Source organism: Dama dama, chromosome 9, assembly GCF_033118175.1.
Source record: "Dama dama isolate Ldn47 chromosome 9, ASM3311817v1, whole genome shotgun sequence".
NCBI lineage: Eukaryota > Metazoa > Chordata > Mammalia > Artiodactyla > Cervidae > Dama > Dama dama.
Window position 1 is genome coordinate 64309295 of NC_083689.1, and position 26573 is coordinate 64335867.

At 43.0% G+C, this 26573-nt stretch overlaps 2 protein-coding genes, 1 long non-coding RNA gene and 1 other non-coding gene across 5 annotated transcripts in view; 3 read left to right on the forward strand and 1 right to left on the reverse strand.

The window, feature by feature from the left end:
* Positions 1–1308: 1308 nt before the first annotated feature.
* On the reverse strand, positions 1309–7347 carry LOC133062571 (uncharacterized). Its single transcript, XR_009694210.1, has 3 exons — positions 7240–7347; positions 5920–6037; positions 1309–2811 (listed from the first exon to the last, which is right to left on the reverse strand). It is a non-coding gene; the product is annotated as an uncharacterized LOC133062571 (long non-coding RNA).
* Positions 6055–26573, forward strand: part of SMIM3 (small integral membrane protein 3) — a 56167-nt gene continuing 35648 nt past the window's right edge. The window contains exon 1 of one of the 2 annotated variants that reach the window (XM_061151752.1): positions 6055–7712. In XM_061151752.1, the coding sequence (XP_061007735.1) occupies positions 6972–7712 (741 nt within the window). In that variant the 5' untranslated portion in view covers positions 6055–6971. The remainder of the gene's footprint in view (positions 7713–26573) is intronic. The other variant, XM_061151753.1, reaches the window with a different exon arrangement.
* Positions 8852–18292, forward strand: LOC133062570 (proteasome assembly chaperone 3-like). The gene has a single exon (XM_061151754.1). The coding sequence runs from the start codon at positions 12715–12717 to the stop codon at positions 13081–13083; it is 369 nt and encodes a 122-aa protein (XP_061007737.1). The 5' UTR covers positions 8852–12714; the 3' UTR covers positions 13084–18292.
* On the forward strand, positions 18696–18767 carry TRNAH-AUG (transfer RNA histidin (anticodon AUG)). The gene has a single exon. It is a non-coding gene; the product is annotated as a tRNA-His (tRNA).

Consider the following 26573-nt stretch of genomic DNA (forward strand, 5'->3'; position numbering starts at 1 on the left):
ATACATTTATTTGAAGAGAACTGACATTATCACAACTAGATTCTTTTCTTCTAGAAAAGTGATAGGTTCATATGTTTGCTTGTATCTCATTTTGTGTATCTCAAAAAGATTTTTCTTGTTTTCATCATATTGAATAAAATGGGATCCTAACAGAATAGATAGCCCAGAAATAAACCCACACACCTATGGTCAATTAATCTTCAACAAAAGAGGCATCAATATACAATGGAGAAAAGATAGTCTCTTCAGCAAGTGGTGTTAGAAAAGCTGGACAGCCACATGTAAAGCAATGAAGTTAGAGCATTCCCTCACATTATACACAAAAATAAACTCAAAATGGTTTAAAGACTTAAATATAAGACATGATACCATAAAACTCCTAGAAGAAAATAAAGACAAAATACTCTCTGTCATAAATTGTACCAATGTTTTCTTAGGTCAGTCTCCCAAGACAAAAGAAATAAAAGCAAAAATAAGCAGATGAGACCTAATCCAACTTTTGTACAGTAAAGAAAACTATAAACAAAATGAAAAGACAACCTACAGAATGGGAGAAAATATTTGCAAATGATGTGGCTGAGAAAGGCTTAATTTCCAAAATATACAAAGAGCTCATACAACTCAGTATCCAAAAAAACAAACAACCCAATCAAAAATTGCAGAAGACCCAAATAAACATTTCTCCAAAGAAGACACATAGATGGCCAAAAGGTACATGAAAAGATGCTCAACATTGCTAATCACTAGGGAAATACAAATCAAAACTACCACAAGGTATCACCTCTCATTGGTCAGAATGGCCATCATCAGAAAGTCTGTAAGTAATAAATGCTGGAGAAGGTATGGAGAAAAGGGAACCTTCCTACACTGTTGGAGGGTATATAAATTGGTGAAGTCACTACATAGGTTCCTTTAAGAACTAAAAATAGAGCTAAGATTTGATCCAGCAACCTCACTCCTAGGCATGTGTCCAGAAAAGATGAAAACTCTAATTTGAAAACATACATGTATCCCAATGTTCATAGCCACAGTATTTACAATAGCAAAGACATGGAAGCAACCTAAATGGCCATTGACAGATGAATGGAGAAAAGAAGATGTGCCCCCTACCACAGAATATTATTCAGTCATAAAAAAGAATGAAATAATTCCATTTGAAGCAACATGGATGGACCTAGAGATTATCACACTAAGTGAAATAAGTCAGAGAAAGACAAATGTCATATGATAGCACTTCTATGTGGAATCTAAAAAAATGATACAAATGAACTTAATTACAAAACAGAAATAAACTCACAGACACAGAAAACAAACTTAGAGTTGCCAAAGGGGATGGGGTAGGAGGGATAAACTAGTAGTTTGGGATTAACAGAGTACTATACACAAAACAGGTGAACATCAAGGTCCTGTTGTGCAGCATAGGGAACTTATATCCAGTATCTTGTAATAACCTATAATGGAAAAGAATCTGGAAAAGATTACACATTTATATATAACATATAAATCACTGTGCTGTACACCTGAATTAACACATTGTAAATCAACTATGCTGCAATTTTTTTAAAAAAAGATCATACCCATTTCTCTTTTTTGCCACCTCTACTGAGATATAATTGGCACTTAACATTGTATAGTTTAAAATGTAGAACATGTTGATTTGATACATTTATAAACTGTAAAATTATTCCCACCATAGCATTAGCTACGACCTCCATCCCATCACATAGTTACCATTCCCTTTGTGTGCTGAGAACATTAGGTTCTACTCTCTTAGCATATAAATTACAACATTTAACCAATGTAACTGCCTTCTATTTCCTCATGGAGATAACTGTAGGCAAGTAACTGAATACAGTTTGAAATACACAAACATTTAACTACTAGCAAAACAAACATTACAAAACCTCCTCTGGCCACACACATCCCTTTGACATATCTTAAGGTGGCAAACTAAAGACATATACCTGCTGCTGTTGTTCAGTCACTCATTCATGTCTCATTCTTTGTGACCCCATGGACTGCAGCACGCCAGGCTTCCCTGTCCATCACCAACTCCCGGAGCTTACTCAAACTCATGTCCATCCAGTTGGTGATACCATCCAACCATCTCGTCCTCTGTCATCCCCTTCCCCCCGCTGCCTTCCCAGCATCAGGGTCTTTTCCAATGAGTCAGTTCTTTGCATCAGGTGGCCAACACATTGGAGTTTCAGGTTCAGCATCAGTCCTTCCAATGGATATTCAGGACTGATTTCCTTTAGGATTGACTGGTTGGATCTGTCCAAGGGATTCTCAAGAGTCTTCTCCAACACCACTCAAAAGCACCAATTCTTCGGCACTCAGCTTTCTTTATAGTCCAACTCTCACATCCATACATGACTACTGGAAAAACCATAGCTTTGAATATTTGGACCCTTGTCGGTAAAGTAATGTCCCTGCTTTTTAATATGCTGTCTAGGTTTGTCATAGCTTTTTTTCCAAGGAGCAAGCGTCTTTTAATTTCACGGCTGCGGTCACTATCTGCAGTGATTTTGGAGCCCAAGAAAATAAAGTCTGTCACTGTTTCCACTGTTTCCCAATCTATTTGCCATGAGGTGATGGGACCAGATGCCATGATCTTAGTTTTTTGAATGCTGAGTTTTAAGCCAGATTTTTCAGTCTCCTCTTTCACTCTCATCAAGAGGCTCTTTAGTTCCTCTTCACTTTCTGCCATAAGGGTGGTATCATCTGCATATCTGAGGTTATTGATATTTCTCCCGGCAATCTTGATTCCAGCTTGTGCTTCTTCCAGCCAAGCGTTTTGTATGATGTACTCTGCATGGGAGTAAATAAGCAGGGTGACAGTGTAGAGCCTTGACATACCCCTTTCCCCATTTGGAACCAGTCTGATATTCCCATCTCTTGAAGAATTTCCCACAGTTTGTTGTGATCCACACAGTCAAAGGCTTTAGTGTAGGCAATGAAGCAGAAGTAGATGTTTTTCTGGAATTCTCTTGCTTTTTCTATGATCCAACAGATGTTGTAATTTATATGCTAAGAGAGTAGAACCTAATGATCTCAGCACACAAAGGGAATGGTAACTGTGATGGGATGGAGGTAGTAGCTAATACTATGGCAATTTGATCTCTGGTTCCTCTGCCTTTTCTAAATCCTTTCTTTGGGATTGGAGTGAAAACTGACCTTTTCCAGTCCTGTGGCCACTGCTGAGTTTTCCAAATTTGCTGGCATATTGAGTGCAGCACTTTAACAGCATCATCTTTTAGGATTTGAAATAGCTCAATTGTAATTCCATCACCTCCACCAGCTTTGTTCGTAGCAATGCTTCCTAAAGCCCACTTGACTCAATAATTATATTAGACCAGAGGAATAGGTCTCATTTTACTATTTTACAAGCAAGGCAACTGAGCCAATAGTGGTTATTTAGCTACTGAGTGACACACTTAGAATTTTGGTTTCCTGATTTCTAATCCAATATACCACATTATTTCTCAAAACGTGTGCATGTGCAAGTGAAAAATATACCAAAGAAAATACACTGAAGAAGAAAATTCTTGCACAGATGTGGTTCAGAGAGAAGGTATCTAAATGGTTTGCATCATAGTGGAGGAGCCTTTAGACACTGTTTTGGTAGAAGCTAATGATATTAGACTACAGTTTCTTTTACTCAAATTCCCTCTACTATGGGGGAGGGGAAGATCTAATAAGTTGAGCTCCTGATGGTTTTGCCTTTGGAGTACTTGTAATGGAGGATCAAGAAAGTGAAATGTGAGTGGTTTCCTGATTTTTGTTGTAACAAAAGCTTGTTGCTGAAATTAGCTCTTCTCCCCCTCCTACTACCCAAACACAGCATCCATTATTCTTCCCTTCCAAAGCCATCTTAGCAAAATCAGCCCAGCTGAGACACCAGACCTAACGTAGGACATCTCCCATACGATACTCAAGCTTCCTCTTCTGGCTTGCTTTTTGGGTGTCAGGGCAAATCGTTACTAAAGAGAGACTGCTGCTGCTGCTAAGTCACTTCAGTCGTGTCCGACCCTGTGCCACCCCATAGATGGCAGCCCACCAGGCTCTTCTGTCCCTGGGATCCTCCAGGCAAGAATACTGGAGTGGGTTGCCATTTCCTTCTCCAAAAGAGAGACTGAGACACCGCCAAATGGGAAGGCAGACTAAGCCTGGCTGTAAGTGGCTCTGTCTGGGGCCTCTGGTGTCCCTAAGAAGGAAGCCAGTGTTCACATAGGGCACTTGGAGTTACCTGCGGTCCACCCAAAGGAACCCCTCCCTCCCTCCACTAGCCAAAGAACATTTTGTGTTGAGATTGTCCTCCCGTAACTTTTTAATTTTTCCCTTTCACCAGTTTTGTATTCAACCATTCAGAATTCTCTGGGTACTTTAGGATCCCTTTTCATTAAAACATGCTGTTGGGTAACAATTGCTAGAATTTTCTTCAAGTCATTTTTCATGTCAGTCCCCTTCATCCTCATTGTTCTCCCTCTAAAAAACTGGCATCCGGTAGGGATGATTTAAAAGTCATTTCTGCTGACCCTATCAGTGACTCAGAGAAAACAGTAGGGGTTAAGTCCAGTGCCTACACCACACAAAATTTAGTCCTGGGCAAGTATGGTTCCTACTGTACATATCTATTGGCCAAAGGAAGAAACTGAAACACATCTTGCCGGGCAGCATTAGAAATTTGAGCATATGCTCCAGGCAAATAGTTCAATTGAGCATTGGTATTTTGGTAGGCCCCTTCCCCTACCAACATTTCATATGTAGTATTGATCCCTTGTCGCTGGTTTAGTTCAGCTATATGGCCACATTGTTCTGTAAATTTTGATTTCCATAATAAATAGTCCCCTCCTGATAAGCAAGCTCTTGCAATTTGTTTCCAATCACTAGGTGGCAAATTTTGACCTCCTAGACTCTCTATCATGGTCTGGGTAAAAGGAGCCGTAGGTCCATATTGAGCACAGGCAATTTTTAATTCCTTTAGTTGTTTGAAAGGTAAAGCTTCATAATACCTTTGGTTTTCATGTTCGAATACCGGGAAAGTAGCAGAGAATCCCTGAACAGTTTTTCCAGCTCTTTGGGCTTGTTGTATAGCCTTTTGCAAGGGGGACAAACTGTGTGATTCACGAGTTATATTCAACAAATTTTCAGGTTTGGAAATAGGTGGAGGATCTAATCCAGCAATAGTTGAGGGTGCATAAGCAGGAGGCGCAGTAGAGATTGCACCAGCGCCTTCATCCCTACCTTCCCTTTTTATTTCTTCCTTTATTGTTATTAATAATTTCTGCATGAGTGCCTCCAGACCCTTTGTCGGAGGGGCAGCTGCTGCCTGCACATTCGAATTGTCAGTTACAAGTAATTCCCGATGATCATCCTTATGATAAGCAGCTGCCTGTTCTTCTAAACTTTCCTCATCCTCTGAAGTCAGCGTTCCCTCATTTTCCTTTAAAGGTTTTGCATATTCTAATTCAAAGGTTGTGGGTCCTTTCCCTTCAGGAGTAGCATAAACTTTAGGAGTAGCATAAATTGGTTCTTTGGGTGGGAGCATGTGTTTTAATTTACTCCCTTCCTCATGTTCAAAATCAAGGCAGTCTCTTATTAAAGACCATAATGAAAATGTTTCCACAGGAACCTTATTAGGTCCGTGGAGAGTATAATATGTTTGAATCTGTTTCCCTATCTTTTTCCATATCTCTAAACTCATAGTCCCTTCCTGCGGAAACCAGGGACATACTTCCTCAACAAAACTAAGAAAAGTCTGCAATTTTGTTTTAGTAACCTGCATTCCCCGATCCTTCAACATCATCTGTAACATATGCACAAACAACTGACGACTATTATCTTGTCCCATGGTTTATACTCTCGACAATATTCCTTCCTGCCCCTCAATATACAAATACACACACTCTTACTTACCTTAATAGTTTCAACGGGCAGCGGCCGCAAGGAACTTTCGTTGAGCTCCACGCTGTTGGGCGCCACTTGCCGGGCCAGCCGGAAGATTTCAGCGAGCAACACTACGCGTTCCTTTAGGCTAAGAAAAAAGGAGACAGAACAGATGGGGTCGAGAGGATCGCTGCAGTCAACGATGATTCTTTATTTCTCAGGGTTACATATATACTAAACCAAGAAGAGAGGCATCACAAAGAAAATTCTTCCCCATGTACATCATCTTTAAGATAACAATAACCAGAGCTCTCTCATGGCGCCAAAGGCATCCTACTTATCTTAAGGGCAGTCGTGTAAAGCCATCTATCTGCACCTTGTGTACATTCAAGGCTCACTAATGGTCTGTTAGGAGTTAACTTGGATAGTAAATTTCAGAGGGGTGGCGGGACAGAGAGCTATGTCTGCGAACAGACCCTTGATAATCAATCAAGGCAGCTCCCAGAGTCAGCTTTTTCAAGCCGCTCCCCGCAACATCTGGGCTCTAAGACTCCTCAAGGTTGCACTGATGGTCAAGCTCTGAGCTCTGTTTTTTAGAACAGTAAGACTGAATAACGCTGTGTGCTGTGGGTGTTCGTGCTAAGTCACTTCAGTTGTGTCTGCTCTTTGCGACCCTATGGACTGTGCCTGCCAGGCTCCTCTGTCCATGGGATCCTCCAGGCAATAATACTGGAGTGGGTTGCCATGCTCTTCTCCAAGGGATCTTCCCGACCCAGGGATGGAACTCGCATCTCGTATGTCTCCTGCGTTGGCAGGCGGGTTCTTCACCACTAGTACCACCAGGGAAGCCAAGAATGCTGGGTTACTGAATTTAAATATTGTAGGTGCCAAGATGGGACTGGGAGTCTCCCTCACTGGGTGGATCACAGAGGCGTGTAGGAGACTGCAGAGTTGGCATTGTCCCCTGGAACCTGGGGCGGAGAACTGGTAGGGCCTGGGAGGCCTCTCAGACACTGGGATCTAATGGGCCTTAGAGTGGGCCCTTTGACTGTTAGCACAAAATAAACAGGAGCCGCCTAGGCATGTTACAGCAGACAACCAATCAACTTCATACTGGCCCTCCAACTCGGTCCCTACAACAGGACTGGGAGGCAGGTGTTACTGCCCACATTTTACAGAGAGCAGCTGTCAGGAAGATGAAGCCTCTTGTTAAGGATCCCATGCTCTGTACATTGCAAAGGAAGAGCTTTGAGTTCTGCTCCTTGATTCAAACATCCTCCCAAACCAAACTCCACCTTTCCCACGTACAGCTGAAAAGGATCACGGAGGACACATTTCAGGTCAACTCACTCTCGGTTTACAACACAAGAGAATGGAGCTCCTCAACAGAAGTGACTGCTAAGGTCACAAGCCTTGCGCGTGACAAGCTGCGCTCTCGGGAAACCAAGCCTCAGTTTCTTGTTTCCAGTGCCGCCTCCTGGGGGGCGGGGAGGGGCCGCTGCCGGGGCCCTGGCGTTCCGGGGCGGTCCCTGGCGGCCGTGCTTTCCACAGCCACCCGAGCGCCGAGCGCCGCGAGCCGGGTGCGGAACTGCGCGTGCCGGCCACTCCTGCGCGCTCCCGCCTGCCCGCCGCGCCGAGCTACCCGGCACGTTGACTGTCGAGGTCCGAGGGCCAGGGGTCGCATCCCGCTGCCGGAGCCCGCCGTCCCCAGGACGTCTAGAGAAGCGTTCCAGCTCTCTCTGCCCCAGGAACTTTTCGCAGACCTGGCACGATCCAGCAGCGGCGGTGGCCGCGGGTTTTCAAAGCAGCTGCGCGGATCTCGGGTGAGTGGGGTCATCGAGTGCCGTTCGTGGGCTCCGGCTCCGTGCTGCCTCTACCCAAGTGCCCTCCCAACCGCCTTCTTTTTATCTTTTCCCCCGCCCCGCCACCTCATTTCTCCCTCTTGACCACTTTAGCTTTTTCTTTTCTCCTTTTGTCCGCCCTTAAGTTCCAGCGACCTTCGGCGCTCGATCTTGGGCCTCCCCGGAGGCCGTAGCTCGTATGGGTGGGCTCCAGCCCTCCGGGAAGCCGGTCTGTTCCGCGTTTCCCTAGCGCTGCCTGTGGTCGCCGGGCCGGGGGAAGGGGAAAGCGCGCCCCTTCCTCGAGCAGGTTCTGCTATCTCTTTGATCTCCAGGCGCGGCGGCGGAGCTCAGCTCCGCGGCCTGAGCACCCGCTGTGGGGCTGCGCTGGCAGTTTAGGTCTTTGCATCCCCCAGAGCAGCAGGCTGTCTGTCTTACTCTTCTCAGAGCCCCGCGTGGAAGGTGCCCGGAGTTGGGAGTCAGGGGTGGTGGGTTCCAGCGTGGTCTGTTACTAGCAGTTCTCTGTGAAATGGAGAAAATACCCTTTTCATTCCGGTCAAATGAGAAAGGGAAAGTTCAAAGTATCTTGGAGACGAAGAAGCCTTCCTCCCAAGCTCCCTCCTGCCTCTTTACTTAGGGGATGTTCCGACTGCCAGTTCACCCGCATCGCTGACCCCCCTCCACGAATTCCTTGAGGGTGGGCTCTGTCTCATCCTCAGCACCCGGCACAGGACGCCCAGTACTGCCTTCCGAGTGAAAGAGAGACATAAATCGTAAAAACCTCATACAACCGTTAAGGTTGCTTTTTGGATGAGTGGCCAGGCTGGGCTCTGACTCATGCAGCTCCACTCGTTTCTTCCTGACTCCCTTGTTCTAGTCTTGTTGGCACCTGGGGGCTCCTGTGCCACCCCTTTATCCACAGATTCCCTCAAAGCTCTAGGCTGCAGTGGTGAGAGCCCCTCATTCATTATGGAAGATTCCCTGATCATCTGCTAGGATCCGTGATCCCACCGTGGGGGGTTAATAGTCCATAGTCCCAAAGAACTGTGAAGGGGTGACGTTGGGGGTTAGGGTGGGAAGAACTGTTTCCCTGGGAGTCAGGAAACACTCTGAGTACCTTGAGGGGTTTCCGTATCTGGACCTTGCCTTCGCCATCCCCATAAAATAAGGAAGTGGAGGTGGAAAAGTTGGGTGTCTGTGGTTAAATGGGATGTGCTTTGGGGTTATTCAGGCCACTCAGCAATCCTCTGAGCACTTCTGAGACAGCCCAGCTGGGCTTCAGGACATCATGTACTTCTGTAGTAACACCCAGGAAAAGCCAAGGAGAAATGCTTCTCTGCTCTAGCCGAGACCTCCAGTTTCCAGCGGTTTAGGGGTTATGAATCATGCCACGGGGGTTATAGGTCATGCCCCATCAAATCTTCCAAACACTTGACCACTCAGAGCATCAGCACTGTGGGCTCTGCCGCAAAAAATGGTCTGGGGGATTTCCCATTTCTGGCCCAGCCTGAGAGTCACTGGACTGTGGTGAGGTGTCTGAGACAGAAAACCGATCAGGCGCTCTGGGGACTGAGTATGGCTGGGTCACATATTGGGCTCTGGGGTGTCAGACTAAGGGGACAATAAGAGGTAAGTACAACCTTAGATGCTTTCCCAGCCATATTCTGACCCTTCTTTTAAGAAGAGTGCTTCTGCTTCTTCTCCGTGAAAGCACTTCTTCTGTTTTTCCTTCTATGCTTTAATAGAAACCCAGAAAATATTTCCAAGGACAGAGGATCTTTATCTTGACTGTCTTACACTGTCGCTATTGGCAGTGGTATCAAAGACAGGCACATGTCCTCCCACTCACAGTTTATAAGAGTAAACACTAGTATTACCACACCCTGCTGATCCCTGCCTGGTTGGCCAGGTAAGCTGAATAATGTAACAATAATCATATTTGTTGTTGTTTAGTTACTAAGTTGTGTCCGACTCTTTTGTGACCCCATGGACTGTAGCCTGCCAGGCTGCTCTGTCCACAGGACTTCCTGGGCAAGAATACTGGAGTGGGTTACCATTTCCTTCTCAGAGGATCTTCCTGATCCAGGGATCAAACATGCATCTCCTGCATTGGCAGCGGATTCTTTACCACTGAGCCACCTGACATTTACTGAGCGCTTGCTATTAGCCAGGTATTATTCTAAGCATTTTACATCTATTAACTCATTTAGTCTTTACGATAATCCTATGAGGTAGGAATCATCATTGCATCCATTTTATAGATGAGGAAACTGGGGTCCAGAGAGTAGCTTACACATATCACACAGGAAGTAAGTGGCAGAGCTGCAATTTGAACCCAGGCAGTTTGGCTTCGGGACCTATGCTCTGAACCTCATTGCAATTGAGGGGATCTAGGTTCAGATCTTGCCTCTGTCAATTACTTACAGGGTGACCTGGGGGAGTTAATTGAGAATTTGGCAGCCTCTGGGCCAGTGAATCACGAGGGCCCTTGGAATCAGTTCAGCTCACTCACTGACAGTGAACCTCAAGTGAGAGTGATGTACATCTGGTGTGAAGATTAAGAGTTAGGGAACCAGGAAGGGTAACAGGTCAGAATTATAACTTCTTGGCATATCAGAAAGCAGCAAAACAGATCCAGTGACTAAATTGTGTACTTCAAACTGCTTAGTTATGTACACATACAGCTTCGTTATTTTGGTGATTTGGATCCTGGTGGGCTAATTGGGCGTGTGAATTGCTGATGACCCACTGCATAGGATAGGATAGGGAAAAAGACATGGAGGAGGGAGACAAAAAGACAGAGAAGACAACTGGGCTCCCCAGATCAGTTACAATTAAGATGACATGTCTGGCACACACATCTTTCCTCCGAGCTCCCTGCCTCAGGCTGACACTGAGACTCAGGACTTTTCAACAAACCTCTATAGGGAGGGAAGATCCTTCTTAACTTGGTGCTCTGGCCTCTGCTGAGGAGCTGTGAAGCATCTGTCTAGCCCTCCCAGACTTCCCGCTTCCTTCTTCTTGGTCAGAGAAGTAACAAGAGGGCAAAACAGGAGACTTTTCTCTTTGAGTGCCATGGTGGCATCTTAGGGAACATCTTGGGGCTGTTTAAAGATTCATCTTTTTCCCTCACTCTTTTCTAGGTTTTCTTGAATGGTTTTTTAACTCAACACCATCTTGACTGGGACAGGACTCTAGGGGCAGCAGAGCCAGTCTTTGAGAGCTGGCCCTTTAGAGGTCACCTTGTCCATCCTCTCCTATTGACCTACAGGAAACTGAAGCTCAGTTTTAAAGAGGAAAATACTCAGGATCGCATCCTGAATTCATTTTCTAATGCTGTAACAAATCACCACAAATTTAATGGCTTCAAATATATTGTAATACAGTTCTAGCAATCATAGGTCTAATATGGGTCTCCTTAGAGTAAATCAAGGCATCTTCAGCTTGCGTTTCTCTCTGGAGCTTTGAGGGGACTTGGTCCCCTGTTTATTTGAGTTGTTGGTAGAATTCAGTTCTGTGGTTGTAAGACCAAGGTCACTGTTTTCTTGCTGGCTGCAAGCTGAGGGACATTCCCTGCTTCTCAGGCCACTGCATTCCTTGGTTCATAGCCCCCTTTCTTCATTTTCAAAGTAAGCAACAGTAAGTCAGATCCTTTTCCTATCATATTTCTCCCACTCTTCTGCTTTTCTTTTCACTTTTAAGGATGCATGTGAGTAGATTGGGTTCACCTAGATAATCAGGCTAATCTACCCATCTCAAAGTCCTTAACTTTAATCACATCTGTAAAGTCCCTTTGCCTGTTCTCTTGGCTCCTCCCTCAGAGTCATGCTTCCTTGTTCATAGTCAAGGTTTTGAGGACCAGGACTTGGACATCTCTGTAGGGTCGTCTTTCTGCCTACCATATACAGGGAGGCCCACTTTAGGAGAGTGACTTGTTCTGGATCACACTCTTGGCAGGAGATTTCCACCACTGTGGTGCACTTGCAGCTCTATCAATGACACCCCTCTTCCCCCCAGCCCCCCAACAGTCCACCTCATGGAGCATCTCCTTTGTCAGCCCAGCAGCAGCAGGCACTTAGTCAGTGGCAAATAGAAATGATGGATGGTGGAGGCTTAAACAGGATACTGTGGATTTGGGCCTGGGTTTCTCCTCTGCTGGCTCCCTGCTGATTTCTAAGACTCTGTGATTGGCTGGGTCAGATGGTACGTGCAGTCTTGAATAGCTCTGGCATGATTTCTGATGTCTTTGAAATATCTTGGTGTTTTTCCATTTTTCCAGCCACAGAAGAGCAGATAGAAACTCAGGCAGGGAACAGTCTTTATACTGTTAAGAATTTTGAAGGCGATAGAAGCCAATTGGGGTAAAATGAGAACAGAGTTCTCCCTAGAGACCTGGGGTCATTGGAGAAAGTCCTCTGGTTTGATTTGTTTCACATTTTTGATACTTGTGTGTCCTGCCCATTCCTTTCTCTGGCCCCTTTCTTTGGAACAAAGGTCCCTGGTGAAATGGACTCCTTGCTGAGTTGGTAAATGCTTGAGGCTAACTATAACACTTGTTTCCAAGAGCAAATATGAGTCTGTGATGGCCATTTCACACTGGACTTGTCATGAGGAATCCCCTCCCCTTTTATCAGGCTCCCTGTCCTCTTTAGAGAACAGTGAGAGAAAACTCCATATTCTGGGCAGCAACTCCCCAACCCCTACCCCTACATCAGTGCCCAGCCCCTGAGCACAAGGAATTGAAACTTGAATTTGAACCACCAGCCCAAGCAAGTCAGGAAGAGGGAAGTCTAGAGGATATTATTCAGAAAGGCCAGTGCTTGTTCATCTAGTACATACAAGGTAAACTGGGAAAGAAAGAGGCCCCATAATCCTTTGGGAATGTACAGAGATCAAATCAGAGGGTGTCATTTCATTTAAAAGATAACGTTCTGGGCGCGGCGCGGCATGGCGGGTGGCGGGCTAGGTGCCATTGAGCAGACTAGCTATGGAAGGTAAACCATTGGTGACATCCAAACAGAAGACTGCAGTGGTGTGTGGAGTCCCCACTCAGGTGGTCTGCACAGCCTTCAGCAGTCACATCCTGGTAGTGGTGACCCAGTTGGGGAAGATGGGTACCCTGGTCTCCCTGGAACCCAGCAGTGTGACTAGTGACATCAGCAAGCCTGTGCTGACCACGAAAGTCCTCCTCGGGAAGGATGAGCCTCTTGTCCATGTCTTTGCAAAGAACCTGGTGGCATTTGTGTCTCAAGAAGCTGGAAACAGAGCCGTTCTCCTCGCCCTGGCCATGAAGGATGAGAACACGGAGGTGGTGAAGGCCCTGAAGGAGGTGATCCAGACGTGCCAGGTGTGGTGAGCCTGGAGCGGCCACCCCTGCCGTCCCAAGGGACGCAAGGATCTGAAGGTCCTCCTTGAGTTAGGAGGAGCTCTCTGGCTGTGGCCCTTGAAGCTAGAAGAAGCACAAACTCCTCAGGCTGACCTTGGTTTGGAGGCTGACGTCCCCTGTGGAGTGAGGACAGGAAACGTGTCCTGAGAAGGTTGTGAGTCCTCCTCCCCAGGTCCAGACAGCTTACCTGTGTGAGAATTGACAGAATGAGTCAAGGCCCTTAAATGTTGGGGGAAATTTTTTTTTTTTAATTAAAAATAAATGCATATCCCCAAATAAAAGAAAAAAAGATATAACATTCTGACTAAGGTCATTGAACAGGGGTAAGTATCCTTTCTGGACCTCCCTCACTAAGTTCCAGGAGTTAAGTCAAATCTAATGTTCCCCAGCCTGTCCATATTTATTTCTTTGTCAGTCTTATATTCATCGGACACTTACTGTGTGCTAGGGCCTGTGATGGGTGCTGAGGGAACAGCAGTGAACAAGAGACTTCTCTCTTCTTTGTATTTGCTTCTTCTCTCTTTGTATTTGCATTTGAGTCAGCAAAAATGGCCAGTAAAAACAAAGAAGCAAACAGGCTAATCTAAGGCTGTGAAAAGTGTGTGAAGAAAATAAAACAAGGTATGAGACAGAGAATGGCTGGTGGATGAAGGTGGTAATTTAATAGGGTCTGGAAAGGCTTTTTCAAAGATGTAACGTTTAAAAGTTGAGGTTGTGGTCATTGAGACACTGCATGTTGAAGGGAAGATCTAAGACGATCTAGTGCATTCTAGGAAGAGCGAACAGCAAACAAAAAGGTCTTGAAATGGGACCAGCCCTCGGGATATAAGTCACTAGGTAGCCCAGCTACTGGGTGGCCAGTGGGATCCCTTCCTGGTACTTGAGTTGCCCTCTCTGTCTGGCCTAAATGCTTCATTCTTTTCTGACAATCTCACCAGCTCTTTCTGAGGGTGGAGCCTCAGGAAGAGGTACTATGGACTAGGCCATGCAGGTAAACCCCCCTAGTCTGCTGTCCTGTGAACCATTACCTTGTTGTTCACATTCTGCAAGATGCTTCAGGAGATTCCTCCAGCATCAGTGACTCAGAGCTGGTCTAGCTGCCTCCTTTGTGGCCTCCATGTCTAGTGGAAAGGAAACGGCAGCACTGGGTGCTCAGTCAGAGCTATGGACTAAGTCCACACCTTCAGGAAGTCACCTGCCTCTATCTGCCTTTTCTCCCACTGTGGCATAATTAAGCTTGAAGCAGCAGGAAGTCATTTCTTTTATTGCATTCTTCCTTGCAAAACTCCTTGGTGGTAAAACCGGTTGGATAGCCATTGGCAGTCTCTCAAAAGTTAACTGTTAGCCGCAGTTCAGGTGTGGAGAGTGTGCACTTCCAGTGGAAGGTTAAAGATGGGAAGACATCAAAGGCTGTTTGTTTATGAAACTATCACTGCAGTTTCTTGATCAGATACAGAGCAGTCATGGCACCTAAACTAAGTGGTAGGGGCGACTGAACTTTGCGTGACTTTAGGAGCTGTGGTCGCTAGCTCAGTTTAACATTTATGACGCCCTTAGTGGTGGCTCAGACAGTAAACAATCTGCCTATAATGGGGGAGACCTGGGTTCGATCCCTGGGTCAGGAAGATCCCCTGGAGGAGGACATGGCAACCCACTCCAGTATTCTTGCCTGGAGAACCCCATGGACAGAGGAGCCTGGCGGGCTACAATACATGGGGTTGCAAAGAGTCGGACACGACTGAGCACACACACACTACTGTGTACCAAGGCACTGTCCAGGCAAGTGCTTTGTATGCATTAGCTCGCTCAACTTCCATGGCGGCCCCATGAAGTTACTATTATTAGTTAATACTACTCCCATTTTTACAAATGAAACTGGAACTTTTAAAGGTTAGGTTTCCTGCCAAAGCCACTAGCACTACATATTCTCCCGATATACCAAGTAACTCATCAGCTCTGGGCTTTGTTGATGATGGTTTTCTACTAATCCTGCCTTTTCCTCGTTTCTTTCTTTTGAACTCCTACATATCTTCAAAGTCCATGTCAAACCCCCCCCCCGCCTTTTGGGTGAAGTGTTCTATTTTACATAGACAAAAACAAAGGCATGAGAATTAATATTTTTTTGAGCATCTATTAATTTTCCAGGACTCCACACATATTAATCTCCTATTATCTTCACAATAGGATGTTGCAGTGCAATGCTTCTAATGTCCTTATTTGGAAGATAAGACAAAGGTTTAGAGATTTTAAATAACTAGCCCAAAGTCACATTTCTATGGGTGAAAAACAGAATTCAAATCAAGTACTCTTTCTGCTTTTTTTCCTGTTTGGAGATGGCATACGGTTTGTAGCTTCAGTCCACTTCTCTGCCTTTTATTGCAATTTGTGATTGTAATTAATGTCTTTTCCTCCAGAAGAGTGTGAGCTTCTTAAGGAAAAACACCGTGTTTATCTCCACACCCACTCCCCAGTGTTAATCACACTGCCATAAATGTTTATTGGATTAGACTGAATTGCTACTCTACTAGTTTCATACTTAGACTGGAAAAATAGGTCAGATTAACCAATGCTGCTGCTGGTTGATTTAAAAAACATCATTAATATGGATTAAGCATCTATCAGCTTCTTTAGCATCTCAGATGGTAAATAATCTGCCTGCAAGGCAGGAGATTCGGGTTTGATTCCTGGGTCGGGAAGATCCCCTGGAGAAGGGAATGGCAACCCACTCCAGTATTCTTGCCTGGAAAATTCCATGGACAGAGGAACCTAGCAGGCTACAGTCCATGGGACTGCAAAGAGTCAGACATGACTGAGCAACTAACACTTTTACTTTCAAGCATCTATCATTTTTGTTGATAAAGTGAAGTACAGTCCAAGTTAGGGATGTTACCAAACTCTAGCCAAAGTGGGTGAATATTTGCTTAGGCCAGAGAGTCCTTATGGTCAGGGATTATTAATCAAAGGATGAACATTTGTAGAGTGCTTACTGTTTGTCAGAACACTACTAAGTACTATATGCGATTATCTCATGTAATTCTCCTTAACCCTATAAGGCAGACTATTGTTTTCCCATTTTTGTTTTCAGCTGAGTAAATGGAATCATTAGGAAGTTTAAGTAACTTATTCAAGGCAGGTCAGCTGGAAAGTGGTAAATTTCTTGGATTTAAAACAGCCACATTTAAATCCAAGCCAACTGGCCTCCTGTCTGGCCTTTTAACACTACTCTGTAGTCTGAGTGTTTCAGAAATATTTCCCTGCTGTTTCCAAGTATTCTCGATACTTCTAAGAGCTTCCATCACCTTATCAGATTACAGTAGTTTGAGAATTTGTTGATTTAAGAAATGTTTATTCAGTACCTATACCACTGAGCAGAGAGGGAAGGCATTCTGTGAGGAGAACTGTGTTGGGTAAAATCAGTGCTGGCGAAAAACTGGAATCCAGGCAAAGTTCATTCCTCTCCCAGTTTTCAACTTCTATGCATGCTGGCTTTCCCCTCCAGTTTGGTGAAATCTCTCATTACAAGTAGGATTCTGGTGTCTCCCTCTCTTCTCTGATGTTCTTACCCATGGTGAGGAGTAAATAAGTTACAAGGTTTAGCCTTACCTTCTTCACTGCGTTGATTTGTATTTGGACCTTAAGTCAAAGAGATGAAATACAAAGGGTGGAATTATATCCATGAGTGATTCTGACAGGACCCTGCTTTGCTTTTTGGGGGTGTGTCTGTGTGTTCCTGGAAAACTTTCTCACTGCCTCACCTTTGAGGAAGTTGCTTAGGATTCTGAGCCTAAATTTTCCCCTAGGTATTTACACAGTAAAAAGGTATAGTCAAGAAGCCCGTGGAAAACAGTATGGAGGTTTCTCAGAAAACTAAAAATAGAATTACTATATGATTTAGCAGTCCCACTCCTGGGCATATATCTGAACAAAACTTTAATCCAAAATGATACATGCACCCCTATGTTCATAGCAGCACTATTCACAATAGCTAAGACATGGAAACAACCTAAATTTCCATTGACAGATGAGTGGATAAGATGTGGTGAGTAAAGTATGAAAGTCCCTCGGTCATGTCTGACTCTTTGTGACCCCATGGACTATACAGTCCATGGAATTCTCCAGGCCAGAATACTGGAGTGGGTAGCCTTTCCCTTCTCCAGGGTATCTTCCCAACCCAGGGATTGAACCCAGGTCTCCCTCATTGCAGGCAGATTCTTTACCAGCTGAGCCACAAGGGAAGCCCAAAGATTTGGTACATATATACAATGGAATACTACTCAGCCATAAAAAAGAATGAAATAATGCCATTTGCAGCAACATAGATGCAACTAGAGATTATCATACTAAGTGAAGTAATTCAGAAAGAGAAAGACAAATACCATATGATATCACTTATATGTGAAATCTAAAGTATGACACAAATGAACCTACCTGTGAAACACAGACAGACTACAAACATAGAGATCAGACTTGTGGTTGCCAAGGGGAAGGAAGTTGGGGGAGGGATGGAGTGGGAGGTTGGGGTTAACAGATGTAAGCTATTGTGTATAGAATGGATAAACACCAAGGTCCTACTGTGTAGCACAGAGAACTATATTCACTATCCTATGATAAACCATAATGGAAAAGAATATGAGAAAGAATATATATGTATAACTTGAATCACTTTGCTATACAGCAGGAATTAACACAACATTGTAAATCAACTATACTTCAATAAAAAACAACAAAGCCTGGCTGGCTCTCTTTCTTTATATTAGTTTATTCTCTATCACTGCTTACTCCAACCTGTTGCCCCACTGTCTTCTCCTGACTCCCATCTGAAATGGGATAGTGATGGAGTTGAAAAAAGAGCGCTGCAAATCTGGAGGCCTGAGATATCCCCTGAGTCCTGCCATTAAATTGCTTTGGTGACCTTGGGTAAGTCATGTCCTTCATCTGTAAAATGGAAGGTAGACTAAAGTAGATAGTCTCTAAATCCTGTGTAGATTTCTAGAATATCATTGGTTTGTAGAAGTTCCATCTCCACAGAACAAACCCAGTAGGATGTAATATTGCTGTATTAGTTTTCTATTGCTGCCATAACAAATTACCACACTTTAGTGGCTTAACACATACCTACATAATCTTAGTTTCCTTGAGTCAGGAGTCCAAATACAGTTTAGCTGGGTCCTTACAGAGATACAGTCAAGATGTCAGCCAGGCTGCCCTGTCATCTGGGGGACCCAATAGGAAAGAATCTGCCTACAAGCTCTTTCAGGTTGTTGGTAGATTTGTTTCTTGCACCTCAAGGCCAGCAGAAAAGTATTGTTGACCTAGGGAAGGTTTCAGCCTTCTTTTAGATTTCCACCTTATTAAGTCAGACCTACCCAAGGTCATCTTTCTGGTTACTTTAAAGCCAGAGGTTCTGGAACCTTAATTACACCTGCAAAATCCCTCACCCCTGTTACGTGACCTAACCTAATCACAGGGTAACTCCAGGGAACAGATTGTGGGAGCCATCTTAGAATTCGGCTTCCTGCCATTGTTTTACAGAAATAGCCTGTTTGCAATTATAACTGGAGCATGTTCTTTCCTGAGGGACTTCCCTGGTGGCTCAGATGGTAAAGCATCTGCCTATGATGCGGGAAACCCAGGTTCAATCCCTGGGTGGGGAAGATCTCCTGGAGAAGGAAATGGCAACCCACTTCAGTATTCTTGCCTGGAAAATCCCATAGAGGAAGGACCCTGGTAGGCTACAGTCCATGGGGGTCGCAAAGAGTCAGACAAGACTGAGCGACTTCACTTTCACTTTCACTTTATTCTTTCCTGAATCAGGTCAAATGACTTAGCATATGAAATCAGTTCTAAAACTTACTTGTTCCTACACTAAAACTACCCTGCTTTGAACTTACTTTTGGAACACAATATATTATGCTTCCCTTTATTCTTATATAATTACCCTCCAAGTTATTTTCTTCCAATACTGTTCATGAATATATAGTTACACATTGTTGTTGTGTTAGTCACTCAGTCATGTCCAACTCTTTGCAACTCCATGGACTGTAGCCTGTCAGGCTCCTCTGTCTATGGGATTCTCCAGGCAAGAATATTGGAGTTGGTTGCCATTCATTTCTCCAGGGGGTCTTCCTGACCCAGGATTCAAACCCAGGTCTCCTGCATTGTAGACAGATTCTTTATCATCTGAGCTATTGAGGAAATAATTTAAATTTAACTTATTTTAAATTAGTTTTTCTATTTGAAATCATATATTGTAAAAAAAATATTAATGTTAAGGAGTCATCTTTGTCCTTAGGTGATTCTTAAAATTATTTTGTTCCATCAATATTTGAGAGAGATGTATTGAACTCCGCCACCATAATTTTAAATTTGTCTATTTCTTCTTATAATTCTGAGAATAGGTATATAAAAATTAAAAATCATTCAATCTTTTGGTATCTCTAGTTATACTTTTTACTTAAATGTCTACTTTGTTCAATGGTAAAACAGCTCTACTAGCTTACAGAATTCATGACAGATGGTATTTCTTTTGTTTCCAATTTCTTTCAATATTTCTGAACCCCCATGTGTCTCTTGTAAAAAGTATTTATATTTTTATATACTCTGATAGTTTTTGTTAGTTTTGGTTTAAATCTACTATTCTTTATGCACTTTCTATTTGTGTCACATATTCTATTTTCCTCCCCTCTTTCCCTTGTTTTCTCTGGAAATTATGTATTCATTTATTACTTTTAAATGGCTACCCTAGAGATTACAATATACATCCTTAATTTCACAAAGTTCAGTGTTTTTGGTTATTTTGCCCTTTCCCAGAAAATAAGAACACTTTGACTCTTTCTCCTTATTTATTATTATTGAATATTTAAATTTTATATTTTATCTGAAATTTTATTTCATCTTAATTCTGTTATTTTTGTTCAATTTAAAGAAATCATTGTTTTCTAGATTCCATTGTTTCTGATGAGATGTTAGCTATCAGTCTAATTGGTTTTCACTTGAATATAATCTTTTTTTCTCTTTGTCTTTGATTTTCAGCAGATTTACTATGATGCACCTAACTTAGGATTTCACTTGATCTAACTAGAACTTTATAGGGCTTCTTGAGTTTGTGAATTCATATCTTTCATCAGCTTTGAAAAATTCTATTTCTTACTGTAATGTTTTTTCTTCCCCATTCTGTCTTCTCGCTTTCTAGACTCCAACTACATGGATGTTGTATTGTGTCACTGTTTCCTCTATACCCCTCACCCAGTTTATTTTTCATCCTTTTATTTCCCTGCATCATTATATTTTTTTCCCTCTGATCCTCCAGTTCACTAATTCTTTTTTCAGCTATGTTTCATCTGCTGTTAAGCCCATTCACTGAATTTTTATTTTCAATTATTGTATTCTTCAGTTCTAGAATTTCTGTTTGGCTCTTTTAAAAAATCTGTTGTGTTCTTTCTTATAGTCTTCAGTTCTCTTTCAAAATTCTCAATCTTGTTTTATTTTCTCCTCAAACATATTAATCAAAGTTACTTAAAATGTGTGTGTCTGACAACTCCAATATCTGGAGCCCCTGTAAGTCTTTTTCTATTGTCTGTTGTTTCTGATGTTTCCATTCTAGTCATTTTGTCTTTTTTCACTGCTACTTATTTTTAGTTATGATTGGACATTATATTTGAATAAGAAATTTGAATAAAAGTTTGAATTGTGCTGTTATCTCCACTACAGTGGATATAAATTTGCTTTTGCCAGACACCTGGAGGTACTAGCCATCTAGAACAAGCTTAATTCAATTTCAAGGACTGTGATGATTCAAAGCTGGGTTGCAGTCTTGGGGATTAGTATACTTCTTGTTCACTCTTGCACTAATAGTGCTCTTTGAAGTCCAAACCCAAAATGCACAGGTTTTACTCTCTCTGTTTTGGCAGTCTTATATTCCTGAGTCTGTCAGAAACACTGTTAGTCTCCGTCCTTCACTAAGGGAGATGCTGCTTCAAATACCAGGGTTACCTCCCTGGATTTGTCTTCTCCTAGATCTTGGTCTGGTAATTCTTCATTATTTTGCTATTTCTTAGTGCCTTTGAGCAGATTTTTTGGGGTCTAATTTTTCTAGTTGTTCTCAGTAAGAAAACAAGTCAAAATTATCTAGCTTGATATTACCAGAATTGAAAATCCTGATCTTTACAGATTCTGTCTCTTTTTCTTTTTTATAATTGAGGTATAATTGGCATATAACAATATGTCAACTTCAGGTGTACAACGTAAATGATTCACAATGTGTATATGCCATAAAATAATCACAATAACTCTAGTTACCATCTGTTATCATACAAAGTTACAAAATATTTTTTGTGATGAGAACTTTTAAGATTTACTCTCATCACTTTTCAAATATGCAATACAATATTCTTGACTATGGTGACCATGCTGCCTACTTTTTAATCATTTTTTTTTGTTGAGTTGTATAAGTTCTTTCTACATTTTGATTATTGACCCCTTGTCAGATATATGCTTTGCAAATACCTTCTCCCATTTAATAGGCTGCCTTTTTATTTTGCTGATAGTGTCCTTTGCTGTGCAGAAGCTTTTTAGTTTAATGTAGTCCCACTAATTTATTTTTACTTTTGTTGCTCTTGCCTTTGGAGTCAGATCCAAAGAATCCTTGCCAAGACCAGTGTAAAGGAGTTTACTGTCTGTGCTTTCTTCTAGTTTTATGGTTTCAGGTCTTTAATCTACTCTGAACTAATTTTTATATATGGTGTAAGATACTAGTCTTGATTATTTTGCATGTGGCTGTCTAATTTTCCCAATGCCACTTGTAAAAGAGACTATCCTTTCCTTATTGTATATTCTTGCCCCCTTTGTAGTAAATTAATTGACTGTATATGTGTGGGATTATTTCTGGGCTCTCTGTTCTGTTCTAGTGATCTGTGTGTTTGTTTTTATGCCACTACTATTTCTGTGTGTATGATTACTGTGATTTGGGGGCTTCTCTGGTAGCTCAGACAGTAAAGAATCTGCCTGCAGTACAGGAGAGCCATGTTCGATCCCTGGGTTGGGAAGATCCCCTGGAGAAGGAAATGGCAACCCACTCCAGTATTCTTGCCTGGAGAATCCCATGGACAGAGGAGCCTGGTGGGCCCCATGGGGCCTAGACAGAGTTACAAGTCCTAATAATGCTCAACCAAAAACCACATTGCTCTATCAGAGAGGTGAAAGTTACTTGTAGGGGAAGGGAGTCTCACAGTTGAAAGGTAGATAGCACAGATGAGACACTTTGGATTCAGTTATTCTAATACTTCTGACTTGTAGAAATTTTTAATTTATGAAATATATATATATATATATACATATAGTTGGCACTAGAAGATTTGCCAGATGATAGAATTAACTGGAAGGATTATTATTATCTTGTAAACAAATTTTCCGTTGCTTAAGAAAAATAGTCCCAGAAGTAAAACTTGATGTTTCAGAATCAGGCAGCAGGGAACCTCCACTTTCCTTCCTGCTGCTGCTGCTGCTAAGTCGCTTCAGTCGTGTCCGACTCTGTGTGACCCCATAGACGGCAGCCCACCAGGCTCCCCCATCCCTGGGATTTTCCAGGCAAGAACACTGGAGTGGGTGGCCATTTCCTTCTCCAATGCATGAAAGTGAAAAGTGAAAGTGAAGTCGCTCAGTCGTGTCTGACTCTTAGCGACCCCATGGACTGTAGACTACCAGGCTCCTCCGTCCATGGGATTTCCCAGGCAAGAGTACTGGAGTGGAGTGCCATTGCCTTCTCTGCACTTTCCTTCCTAGTTTGGACCAAATAGACTACTTGATGGATGGGATGAATAGTCTACCTTTGGAGAAGGTACAATGTTTTCCTCCTTTGAAGGAACTACAATTTTTTACTCTTACACTTAGTTTTGTTAGTAGATACAAAATAGTCCTTTTGAGTTTCTTAACTTTTCCACTGAATTGTCTAAACCACTTAAGTTTGTGGTCTAAAGTGGAGCCAGGATGTCTCCAGGTCACAGGGCAGGTGGTGTAGGGCCTGGAAGGCACCCATGGTTGACAATGCAGTAGCTTCTTTGTCTGTTCAGGGTGACTTTAACATAGTCTTTTAAACAAACATATTGAATATATGTTAAAGTTCATCTTTCATTAATGAGGTAAATAGCAGATAAAGTGTGCCAGTTTGAATTAACAAGAATTTAGGCCTGACTGCTGTTTTGCCTCCTATGGTCATAAAAACATTGTATTTTTAATCAATGATAAGATTAAATTTATGACATGAATGGTTTGTGTCATATCCTCTGACATGACCTATTAATCAGAAATCACAAGTAACATATCTGCAAAGCAAACAATGAGCTTGTTGATCTATAGTTACTCATTAGATGTATCAAGAAACAGTTTTACATCCTCACAAGGCGCCAATCACCCAGATGCCAGAGGTCAAACAGAAGCCAGCTAGCTAAGCTAGCAGCTTAGCTGAGTCCTGCTTTTTGTCAAGTAAAATTTTCTAGCATGCCATTAATAGTGCTGAACATAGGGTTTGTGTAGTTCCTATTTTGGGGAAAATTTTTTTTCTTTCACAGTGGGGAGAGGTGGAAGTGACTGTAGTCTCTGTTACGTGGGAGGGAACAGGTCATCAGAGAACACGTGGGAGGACTAAGAGGATTGAGACGGAGCTGGAGCTCCCAGGGCCCTCTGACACTTGGCCACGTGTACGTCCAGCCTTAGCGCCCCGGAATAGTGGCTCCAGAAGGGTCCTCGGCGAACATTACAGCCTGCGGCTTTCAGTCTGTGTTTTGAGAAGCCCAAGGGGTCAAGAATCAGCTAAACAGTTCTGCTGTGCCAAGTGAGCAGGCTGGGCTAAGAGGGGACACCAGAAAAATAGCTGGGAAAAATTATGTTCTCGGATTTTTTCAGTTACAAGAAAAAAATGACTACAATTTCATCATAACATGTACATTTTGGTGTTACGGTTTAATATTGCTTTTAGTTTGAATTGTATATATGAAGGGGGTGGGCACCCTACTGTCTAGTGTTTAATGTCTGCTCTAAGGATATTTATTCAGCTCTGCTGATATGATAGGACCCCCAACCCACTCTCTCTGGGCCCTCCCCAGCAATCTAGAGCAGCTTCAATTTTATCTGTTTTTGTGATTGGGTTTTAAACAATTTCATGTGTGAGAAAGTAATAGTGGTATAGTCTAGAATACAGATTACAGACTAGAGTTTCTTTTATTCATCTATTTGTTCTGATTTGTTTCAGTTAGTGTCAGTGATCTGATCAGATTTGGGTCTTTGAGTGATTATTCTGAAGGGGGTGGGCTTGAAGTCTAGGGAAAACTTCAGGACCTCAGTTTTGCCACTTAGGAAACAAGGCTGATGCTAGCTTCAGTGGGTTTTGGTTGTGGATCAGCCTTGGAGCTCAAGTTCCTGTAAATGACAGGTTTTCCTTATGAAAATCAGCCAGGGAGATTATGTGTTCCTGGCATTTGGTGTTCCAGAGACTGTTTGATGTTAATGGGTTTACCGGAAAGGGCTTTTGTGGGGTTCTTTTGGCCCAAAGCAAGCTAGCTATTGATGTAATCAGGAGACCACAATGGGTGATTTCCCCCACCCCCTCTCTCTTCAACTGTGTGCTTCTCCTGTGACTCACACGTCAGTACCTTAGACCTTGGAGAAAGTGACCTTGTTTCTGAGGCTGAGGCAGGGCCAGCCTGTGCCTCTTCCTCCCAGGCCTGATAATCCCCCTGCCTGATAATCCGGTGGCCTGGAGAGCCTTGCCAGAGGCTTCTCCTCCATCCTAGAACTTGCCCACATCTGTCCAGACTGAGTACAGAGGAATCAGTTTTGACAACATGGAGCTAGGAAGTGTTGTAGAAGCCATGGAGATCATCTCGTCCAGGGGTTCCCAAACCCAGCTGCACATTCAAATCACCTGGGAAACATGAGGACCAAGGCCCCTCTGGAGTCTAATTCAATTCATCTGTAATGGGACCTTGAATCGACATTTTTTTAAACTGTCCTAAGGTGGTTTTCACTTAGCATGGTTTATGGCATTTAGTGACTTGGAACAATGCATGGTGTGTAGCAAGCACTATATATTTGTTAAATAAATGAATGAAAATTGTTGCACAGTAGTCCATTATATGGATATACTCTACTATATATGGCTACTTCTGTTGTGTTGGTTTCTATAGCAAACGGTGCAAAAACAAACTTCCTGGTATGCATGTCTTGGAGGCTGTACCCTGGGTAGAGTGATCAGTAAACTTAACGCAACCACAGTAGGCATGGGGCCAAAAAGCATTAAAAAGGAAAGGTTACTGATGCAAGTAGAAGCAGGAAATAGGACTGAAATTGGGAATTTTGCCCAGGACCTTGAATCACAGAGTTATAGACCTTTTAGATCTAGAAGGAACCATAGGAGATTGTTCTAGCCTGTGACTTCTGGGCAGGGAATGTATCACACCTGTGGCTTGCAGGTTGCATACTTACCTGGGGAGCCAAAGGGAACTCACTGGAAAAGAGTGTGTCTGGGGGCTGTGGGATCTTTAAAATTTTTGACAGGAATATTGACATTTGACACCTCTCAGACATTGTGCCAACTACTAGCTCAAGACAGTTTACAGTTTGACATTAATCATAATGCATTCCTTTTGGTGGTGCTACATTTTGTGATGCTGAGTCTTCGGCGGTTGCTATGATATGGCAAGCACTGCGCACACATGAACGTGGAAGAGGAAGTGAGCATGGCCCCGTCCCATCTGACTCCAAAGCTCAAGAAGTTGTGCAGTGCCTCACAGTTGCACACATGTCGTTAGGAAGTAACTGGCGAAGAATGAAATACAGACTTTTTTCTTTCAATTTGTGTGTATTACTTTTTTCAAACAGCCACTCATTTGTTAGGACATAAGTGCTTAGTAAATTGAACCTAACTACATAATAAATGGAACTGCTAGGTATTTCTTTTGGCTTGGAGTGCTGTGAGAAAATTACTGACACAAAGGATGCTGTGAATCAAAAAGTTTGGGGACAACTGATTTACGTCTTTAGCTGCCAGTGAGAGAAACAAAACTGACACTGGCTTCAGCAAAACCAGAGTATTATTCGCCTATATACCTGGGATGTCCAGGGTTGCAGATGGTGTCAGATTGGCTGGGTTGGGATGCTCACCTGAGGCTGTCAAGGCTCCACTTCTCTTTCCACATCTAGGACAAGCTCTCACATAGGCGAGATAGCCCCATGCCCATCCTTTCCAGACTCACATCCTTTCATCTTAGCAATCCCAACAGAAAGAATCCTCTTTCTCAATAGTTTGTGCATAAAAGTCCCAGGAGGACTTTGGTTGACCTCGCCCAAGTTATTTGCCTAACCCTGAATAGAGGCTTTGGAGATGTGTAATGGCCAAGCTTAGGTCACAGTCTTTCCCTGTGCTCAGGTGCATGCCTTAACTAAACCACACAGAAAAGGTAGGTTCT

Bases quoted from the DNA above. Each gene is read 5' to 3' on its own strand.
- LOC133062570 (XM_061151754.1), top strand. From the start codon at position 12,715: ATGGAAGGTAAACCATTGGTGACATCCAAACAGAAGACTGCAGTGGTG.